The 9,441-nt window shown below is 48.8% G+C and overlaps 1 protein-coding gene across 1 annotated transcript; it reads left to right on the top strand.

Moving 5' to 3' along the window:
• Positions 1 to 6,025: 6,025 nt before the first annotated feature.
• On the top strand, positions 6,026 to 8,645 carry C10H10orf95 (chromosome 10 C10orf95 homolog). Its single transcript, XM_052800223.1, has 2 exons — positions 6,026 to 6,430; positions 7,040 to 8,645. Exon 2 carries the CDS (start codon positions 7,103 to 7,105, stop codon positions 7,775 to 7,777), a length of 675 nt encoding a protein of 224 aa, XP_052656183.1. The 5' UTR covers positions 6,026 to 6,430; positions 7,040 to 7,102; the 3' UTR covers positions 7,778 to 8,645.
• Positions 8,646 to 9,441: the final 796 nt, after the last annotated feature.

The raw sequence follows: 9,441 nt of genomic DNA, 5'->3' as shown, positions 1-9,441 counted from the left end.
CTTGTAGACCAGCATTTTTTGCACTCTACAAAGCCTATGCACCAGCGCCCCGCTGCTCAGGGGTGTTCCAGGCTCCTCAGCTGTGCTCACAAAGCCAAATTTTTGTTAGCTTCAGAGATGAGTGGGTGAAGGAATTGGTCCAGTCTGGAAACCTGGGCTGCTTGCCCTGCTGTCAGGCTGAGGGTGTCACCTCTCAGCTGCTGTTCCTGTCCAGCTCTGTACCCTGGGGGAAAGCAGGGGGGCCCACAGCCATCTCCATCTGTCTGCTGCCCTGTGTTGCTGTTTTCTTTGATTCTACCAAAATAGCTTTTGTATTTGCCTTTTAGTGAAAGCATTAAAAACTGTCTGGATTGGTGGGTTTCTCCTGTTTCTACTAATCTCTGTTTATAATCTCTCTCAAACCCTTTCCACCTTGTAGCTTTACTGCTCTTTGGGGAGTCATTAAGCTTTCATTCAAAGTACCTGCTCTTCTCTGCAAAGCCCTTTTCTTTTTTGTGGGCTGTTTTCAAGCTGCTTTCAGTATCAGTTATCTTCCTTTACATGTTACCACTAGACCGCACAAGGGAGCGTGGCATATAACCTCACCCCTTTTCTGAGAAGCAGGGGCTGTGTGTTCTGCCTCACCAAACTTTCCATCTAGGAATATTTGAGAGGATTGGTGTAAGGAGACACTGGTGTGTAATAGCTGCCCAGCTTCTGGTACGCAGGGCCAGCTCTGCCTGCAGGAAGCAGGTTATTGCTACATGCGCTGTGGCTTTACAGAAAATGAATTGCGTGCAGAAACCTGTGACCATGGTGGCAGTCAGGGCTCAAGTCTGAAGCCGAGAGCTCCTCCTGAGCTGGCCTGCTGTGCTGCCTGAGTATGGGAGCTGGCAGGCTTCTGCCCTCATTGAGGTTGTGCTCTGTGCTGCCAAGAGGCCACAGGCGTGCAGTGTGTAAGCAGGAGCGGGGCAGAAATGGCCCTGTTTCATCTGGCCCCACCACACAGCATCCTTCTCCCTTTCTAGATGCAGTGAGAGCTTGTCTCTTCCAAGAAGTCAACCTTCCTCTCAGGTTGTGGTGGGCTTTGCCGGACAAATGGGAGGCAAGACCTGTTCCCTGCAGCCCTGGTTTGTACTGCTGTTAACCAGCCACTGCCTTGTGGCACCTTGTTGTACTAGGCATGATGTAGTAACCTCCTGTGGAATTATTTAACACTCCTTGGAGTGCTTTGCTGGGACAGTGTGGGTTTGCTTTTCTCTTGGAGAGTGTAGCATATGTGGTGCTTTTTTACCTTTAGGAGGGAGGGGGGTGCAAAACCCAAAAGTGCTTCCATGATTAAGCAGCACTGGTGTGGGAATCTGCTCCCCTAGGTGAAAATTAAGGCCTGAAAGGACCCAGCTTGTAATAAGCTATTGCACTTGCCTTGAATTCCTGTGTTGCTGCCAAGAGCATCCCTTTTAGGAAGGCAGCCAAGTGCCTCTGTCCTACGGATTAGTACTGGTGATGGAGAAGCAAAGCTATAGTGTTGTGCTGCTCTCCCACCTCCCCAAGAAGTACTTGGGAGTCTTCTCCTGGGTGAGTCTTTCTTCAAAGAACTCACAGAGCATGATCTTATGTTGGTAATGGGGGGGGAAGTGACAAGGAAAAATAAGAAACTTCTTTGTTGTAATGCTCTCCCATGCACTGTTTCCAGCTACTAGAATGCTGGATAAGTGTGTGGGACTCTGACACCAGAGCTATGGAGGACAAACCTTAGGTTTGAGTGGGTTTTATTTTAACTTTTCCCTTCCAGAACAGTCCTTGAAGTTTTGGGTTGGTTTTTTTTTTGTTGGGTTGTTTTTTTTTTTTCCTCCAAGGCAGGCGTTTGGCAAAGCTTTGTCAGATGGCAACAATTTTGCAGAGTCTGCTCAAAATGGGGAGACTAACTGGAAATAACTCATGACTTCTTCATCCCCTTGATTAGGGGAAAACATTGCTTTTGCAGTATTCATGCCTGTACTCTTGGGAGTTGCTACAGAGCAATGGCAACAGATCTGTGGTTTCTGTGGGGTGGGGAGAAGAATAGGGCAGGAAGAAAGCCTGAAAGAACAGTCTGAAAGTTTGGGTGCTGGAACAGTGGAGAGGAAAAGGTAACTTAATGGGATCCCCCATTCTCTTTGTTTGGGAGCTGATCACAGGGCAATGGCATGAGGCAAGAATAGTCTTGGTTGAGACTCAGAGTAAAATAGATGGCCGTGTCCTCTCCTGTGGTCTGAATGTCTCTACAGTTCTGCTGGCTTGCAGTATGCTTACGCTGAGGAAGCATCTAACCTGTTCAAACTGCCAGCCTGACCTGAGGACCCACCTAACTTTGGTTGCTGCTTCAGGTGGACAGAAGACTTGGTGACACTCTTTGAACTGTTGGTCTTGGTGAAACCAATCTCTCCAGATATGAGATACTTGTATGAAGTTTCATGTGTTGGATACTGTGGCACACCTTGTATGTTGATCTATGCCCATGCTAGAGTCAGGCTCACTTTAATCTCTCTCCTAGAGAATATGCAGTTTGGCATGGACCTGAATGTTTACACTTTCCTCTGTTTTCTGCAGCTCACAGTGCTTTTCATGCTCCACAACTACCTAAACAGAAAGTTCCTGAAATTCAAAGCTAGCTTGGGTGACAGTGAAGCTCTACTACCTTGAGACATGTTAAGTAAAACCATGCTCTCCTGTAGTGCTAGGAAGTAATTTCTGCTGCTTTAGATACTAGAAAAGCCCTACCAGCCTTGAGCATTTCTGTATTAACTAGTGGTGGATTCGTCACCTGTTGTAACTGTGTAATAGAATGGTGAAACAAAATTTTCTCTGTACTTGAACTACCAAAGTGTACTCTCTGGTTTTATATTGCAGGCATTGCTTGATTGCTCCATAGCAACTCTCTCTGGGTCAGCTGGTACTGAAGCAGGCTTTGCTTGGCAGATCAAGTATATTGGGAGCTGTGGTGTCTCCTTGACCTGCACCAAGATGTGTGAGGAAGGAGAGGCCCTGCCAGATGGCTGGGCAGTGACTGAGGGAATTGCTAGTCAGCTCTGGGAAGCTTGGGAAGAGTCTGAAGTATCATGTTCTCACCAAGCAGAGAAATTAAGATCTTATTTCAGCTGGCAGTGACCTTTTGGGGAGTTTTCTCTCCTTTTTTTGTGCCTGGCTTCTCATTCAGCTCCAGCCAAGTGGGGCTGAACCCTTTTCCAGCAAGGTCAAAACTGCTGGAAAGGCTTGAAGGGAGAGGCTGCCCTGTCTCTTACTGTGGCCCTTCTTACTGGGTTGGTCCTTTGTTGCTCCGGGCTGGCAACCACAGCTCCAGTGCCCTGGCTGGGGAGGCTTGGCTCCCAGGCACAGCATGGTGCCTGCCCATCCACCCTTTCAGTCTGTACCACCAAGGAGCTGGTGTGTATTTATGGCTGTTAGTGGCTCTCGGGACCAAGGCATTGAGCAGAGCTCAGCTCAAGCTTTAAGGACTGTTCTGTATTTTTCCTGCTCAGGACATGCAGGTGCCAGGCAATGGATGTAGTGATTTTTCCCAACACATAGCAGAGCTTGAAATTGGAGCAAGGGAAGAAAGTGGATGGTAGCTTGAAGTAATGGGTCAGCCAGGATCCCTTCTCTCCTTCTGGTCCTACATTCAACAGCCTCCAGCTCTCTCCCCTGCTTTTCAAGAGCTGGAGGCTGTTGGATATTTACTTCCAAAGCCAGGGCAGATTCTGGCTGCTGGCACCTGAGAAACAAGGGAAGTGGGAGTAGCTGAAGAAGGGGAGGAGAGACTGAATGGGGGTTGGACCCTTTTCTTAAGGTGTACCACTAGGTAATGCTGGTATTTGGGGGTTGGGGTTTTTAAGCATCTGACTTTTGATGCCTTCTGGCCATCAGATGGTCTAACAAAAGATCCCCTTCCTGGCAAACCCTGTTTTCCCTGAAGCACTACCAGCTCTCGCGTCCTAGTGAGTGTGGGACAGGGTCAGGCAAGCTGGTACTGGCGCTCTCAAAGCCCTCTCTCCTCCCATACGCATGGATTTGTCACACCCTAGCTCAGCCCTGCAGAGTCCTTTGCTCCAGCACTGGTCTCCCAAAACCTGCCTCTGGAAGCTGAAGCAGCCTGAACGTCAATATGAACAATAGGCACTGGTGTAATGGTGGGGTAAACCATGATGTCAGCCCCTGGGAGCACAAGGCTGCAGCTCTGGAGGGGGAGGGCAGGAGTCTTGTGCCTCCTGCATACCAAAACCTTCTTGCAACAAACCTAATGAATCAGAGCAGCACTGTGCCCTGCAAGCCAGGAGCTGGGATTTGGCCCCTTGTGCTTGCGAAGGTAAGCCTGTGTCCGGGCAATCCTGAGAGCTCTGGTGCTCAGGCACAGAGGGAGAGCTCTGTACTACAGAGCAGACAGGGACAGGGCAGAGCCAGGCAGCTGCACAGTGGAGCCCAGGAAAGGCAAAGCCAGCCAGAGCCCCAGCTGCTAAGCCAAGGCTTGCCCTGATGGGTTTGCAAGACTTCCTCCAGGGCTGTGAAGTATTGTCCACGCCGTGTGACCTGTCAACACCTTCTTCCTGGGTGATCTGCTTCCAGGGAAATGTCTTCACTTCTGTGGTTGGGCATGTGGCAATGCTGCCCTGGAGCACTCCCAGCTCTGCTTAATCCTCATCTCATTCTCTCTCTTATCTCTTCAGTTTGCTGCTGCTTGTGGGCTATCCTGCCTGGTTGAGCCATCAGCTTGTTCCCCTTATCTTTTTCCAGTGCAAAATCAAAGCAACATCTGTGCTTGGGCTGCCTCAGTGCTAAAACCTGAGCGAGTTAGATGGCCTGTCACCCCTTCTCCTGCAGCTGCAGGGAAGACCTGGGAGCACTGATGCTGCCAGCCAAAATGCAAGGTGTTACAGTGGGTGGTAGATGGGCTGTCTGTAGCTTTTGACCAAGAGCTGGTCATCAGCTAGATGAGAACAGCTTTTCCAGAGCTGTCCTAAACTGGCATGAAGCAGCACACTGATCCAGCAGGAGGGGTAAGCTGGGCTTGTTTTGTTTCACTCAGTGGGTGCAATAGCTGTGTGCTCTCAGTGCAGACTGCCTGCTCTGAAACACAACGGATCTGTGGAAATGATTCTGTGAATCTCACTGGGTATGCAGGGCTGAACTGGATTAAAGGAGGCACTGAGACTGTTTTTAAGAAGAGACCATTTATTCCATTTACGCACCTTGTGCTGCCATTGACATACAATACCCCTCTGGATTTTTGTGGTGGTTCTGAGCAAGTTAGGCAGGCAAGGTGTTTGGGAGCTAGCTAATAGTGTCTTTTCAATAAAGATCTAATGAAGTGTCCTCAAACAGTGTGCAGTGGAGCTCTTTGCTGCAGGAGGCTCAGCTCTAAACCTCTTCAGAGTGGTCAGGCAAACTCAGGAAGAGACTTACAGGAGCCCTCAAGCACAGAGATGCACCCAGCCCTGTACTTGCCTGGTGAGTGCCTGAGCTGTGCTCTAACTGGGCTACATGCAGAAAACATCACAGTGCCTGCTCTCCTCCTCCCCAACACCTGCTAGTGAGCTGGGGAGACCTCAGTCAAAGCTATTCAAGCTTGCTTTCTTTACTTTGCTTGAAGCTATTTGAGCCTTTTTCTTTTCTTTTATTTTCTTTTTTTTTTTTGTAATGGCTTTAAATGGAGTATGTTGTGAATTCTTTTTTTTTTTTTTTTTTTTTAATCTGGCCTTTGGCTCCTAGGCTGCAGGTCTTGTTTAAGGGTACTGCCTGGTCTTGTCTGAATTACCTAGTGCTGTTCCCCTCTCCAGGGGGTAGACTTCTAGCTTGGCACCCATGGCAAAAGCAGGCTTGAGCTAGTGCCGATTACAAACCTCAAGGGACAGGAACAAATTGTGGTGGTTGAAAAAAGAAACACCTCCATTGTGTAGTACCCAGCATTGCTTGTGGCAAGCAGGTTTTTAGCGGACTGCCAAATTTCCGGTTAGGCTGGAGGAAAGCACTGAACTGAGGATGAGTTTCATCTTACCTTCTTGATCAACACCTGTGTGAGAGGCAACTCTGTAGTTAAGACTGAAGCAAAAAGAGCCTGCAGGATCTGAACTCTGCAAAAAAAAAAAAAAATCTTGCAGCCTTTAGTTCTGTGTATGGTCTTTTCCTGTCTCTGGTAGCAAACTTTTTTTTTTTTAAAAACCCATGCTATGTACAGCTTCCCTTCCTGTCCTTGGGGAGAGGATAATGAGTCATGGGAGGACATTGCTTAATGCCCTGGAGGTGCTTGGATTGTCTGGATCGGGCAGGAACATACTCAGTTGTGGGTCAGAGTTGCTCAAGATAAATGCACACTTGAACGTGACTGATAACTAGGGAGACCAAAACAAGATGCCTTCACAGGAGAACTTGTCAGAGGAAATGTAGATGTGCCTGGATTTTGCTCTAGAAACAAATAGTAGGCACAGCTCTTGTTTGCTTATCAGAGTAGAAGCAGGGCTTTGGGAGGATGGGGGAGAGAGTCAAGGACAGTTGATTTTTTTGTTTGTTTGTTTTTTCTTTAAGATCTCCTTGTCTGGGCAGGATGGCAACTGAAATGATTGCAGCAGGGCTGGGCTGCGTCCTCTTTCCTCTCTTTGCTGGCTTGCTTTATTTTTGGGCTTTTTTTCACTTGCGTATGCCTTCCCCATTTTTATGCCTGCTCAAGAGTCTCTAGCTTCTTGCAGTCTGTCTGCTGCCTCCCAGCAGTGCAGAGCCATGTCATAAAGATGTGAGGCCATCTCTTTGGCCCTCAGTGGCTTTTATGCCAGCTTATTCCTGTCCTTGTAACTCTAAGATCTGGGTGTGTTAAATGATGAGTCTTGCTGAGCAGCTAACGGGCAGTTGCTGGCAGTGAGGCTCTGCTTGTTCTTGGCATGTTACTGCTCCTGCAAGCTGCAGATGCAGAGAGCTTGTTTTATTAACTAGTTGGTATGCTTACAGTGCTAGGCATATCTTCTTATTCAGCCTGGTTCTGGAATGTATATAACCAATGTAAATTGTTTCTATTCCCTTCTTGTCCTCACAGCTTTTGAGACTCAGCAGCTGCTCTGGAGAAACGTCCCCTGTGTAGAACCCCAGCTCCTGTACCATGTACCAGTCTGGTTTTGTGCCACGGGAGTATTACCCAACCGTGATCCCACCTTCTGCCTACGCCCATCCACCGCTGCGGACTGGGAGAGCAGAAGACATGACCAGCTCCATGATGTTCCCTCCCATCCACATGCCCAGCTACTACAGCCAACCCATTGCCTTTGTGGTGGACCGGAACAGCTACCCTGACTATGTGGGAGGTCAGGTGGAGTATCATCATCTCTACAGTGCCTCCAATCCCTACTTCCGTCCGTACTACACCTGGCACTTCCCTCCTGTGGTCCCAATCCCTCTCTACAATCCCTATGCAAGCTACAATCCCTATGCTGCCTACCAGAGGTCAGATCAGTATCGAGACATGTGGCCAGAAGGCTTCACGATGAGAGGGGAGCTTCAATGGGGGAAGCTTGGAAAGGTGTTTGGACCAAGGAAAGACCTCCCAGAATTTGTGAAGGATGATCTCCGGAGGGTTTACGGCACCTACCCACGGACCAGTGTCTCCATAACCTACCGGAAAGGGGAGTTCTTGGTCAAGGGAGACCCCAAGGCAGGAGAGCAGGTATATGCAGTGGAAAAAAAAGTCATCCAGCGGGCTGTGACACCCAGTGCTAGCGAGGCAGATGACAGCAGTGAGGACCGGAACCGTAAGAAGAAAAAGAAACTGAGGCATTGATGTGGTCAGTCACCTGATGGACAGATGCTCCAGAGCACTTGTGAGAGCCAGTTAGCTGTTCTTGGTGCAGCTGGCAAGTAGTACAAGCAATGAATGCCACCACTCCCATTGGTTTTTAATTGCTCCCCATCTTCCACAAGCTTATGACAGCTTTACCCTGTTTGATGCACAATGCCCATCCTGTGAAGAAACCACATGGCACTTGATTGTCTGCCTATCAGCTATTTTGTTCCTGATTTTGAAGTGAAAGTTTGATTTCCACTGGTTTGCTTGAGTGGTCACAGTCTGGTGGGGGGATTTGCAGACAGCAGCCCTTGATTAGAAGGTGGACTTCTTCCTGCCCTGCCCAAGGGAAGGTCCTGGAAGCTGGCTCCCTTCCTGGCACTTGGTTAAGGAGATAAATGGGATTTCTTCCAGGCTGGGGGCAGTGTAGGTCCCAGGGGAGAGAGGGGTTCTTGAACACTGTGAAGAGCAATTGTCTGCATATCTTGTCATTGCTGTTTATGACCATACTGTTGTGCTTAATCACCTTGTGATGCCTGTACACAGCACTTCCCTATATGCTGGTGGAAGATCTTTGTGTCCCCATCTTCTCACACTTGGTAACCTAGTGCTCAGTTCTCCTGGCCATGTGTACTTGTTGAAGTTGCTGCTTGAGGCCCTGTTCTGGGTCTGACTCAGCTCTGGCTGGAGGTGCTGGCTCTCCAGCAAGTTTACTGGAGTTGTGTGGACCACAGCACTTCCACAGCTTGGCCTTTTGGAAGGGTGGACTTCAGAGTTGTGCTGGAAACCTGGAGGGTTGTGAGGGGCTGGGTCTGACTTGCTTGCAAACTTCTGTACCTTTTAAATGATTATAAATAAACAACAATAAAACCCCCAAATGCAAATGCTTACATTTCTGGTTTTTTAGCTACCTGACAGCAGTCTCTCCTGTGAACAGCTTGCAACCTGATCTGACACCTTTTTGCAAAGTTAGGGATGACTTCTGATGTGGCTCTTGCCCAGCTGTGGTGGGTTATTCTGCTTGCTCTACTTGGCAGTACCCTGCCTTGCCCCAGTTTGTTGCCTGACAGCTTCCCCTTTGGGGACCAGCAGGGACTTTCTGACCATACAGGAGACCTGCTCTGTCCCCCTGTAGCCTCCCCCTGACATGCCACAGGGGAGAAAGGCCTTCTAATGCAGGAGGCAACTGGGTGCTCCCCATCTGCATAGCAAAGGAGAAAGCCTGTGAGGCTGAACTTGGTGGCCCTGAATTGCTATAAAAGTCAAAGCAAGTGGATTTTTTTTAAATTAATGCAGCAGTTTTTAAGTAATTGCCAGATTGTCTTGGCAACTATCTGGATTTCCCCTTCCCTAATCAGCTTCTTGGAAATGGGTTAACTCTGCTGCCAGTTAAAGCTGCAAGAGGGCTGAACCAGAAAACTGCTGCAGAAACCTCAGACCAAGCTGATGCTCCTTGGCTGTGTTGCAAGCGGTGGTGGCTGTGGGGCTTACTGAATGGCCCAGAAAAGCCCTCCACTAATGACTGGTGGGCTCATCAGATATGCCTTTAGCTACCCAGTATAGGAAAAATGCAGCAATTCCTGTCTTTTCTTACTCTTCCTTGGCTAAGCAGGGCATCCTGATCAGAGATGTGCAGTTAGATGTCTGCTGTCCCAGTCTGG

Source organism: Harpia harpyja, chromosome 10 (genome assembly GCF_026419915.1).
Source record: "Harpia harpyja isolate bHarHar1 chromosome 10, bHarHar1 primary haplotype, whole genome shotgun sequence".
Lineage (NCBI taxonomy): Eukaryota > Metazoa > Chordata > Aves > Accipitriformes > Accipitridae > Harpia > Harpia harpyja.
The sequence above is the reverse complement of the archived record's forward strand: the minus strand, read 5'-3'. Positions and strand labels throughout refer to the sequence as shown.

Excerpts from the sequence above, each read along its gene's own strand:
- C10H10orf95 (XM_052800223.1), top strand. The coding sequence starts at position 7,103 with ATGTACCAGTCTGGTTTTGTGCCACGGGAGTATTACCCAACCGTGATC.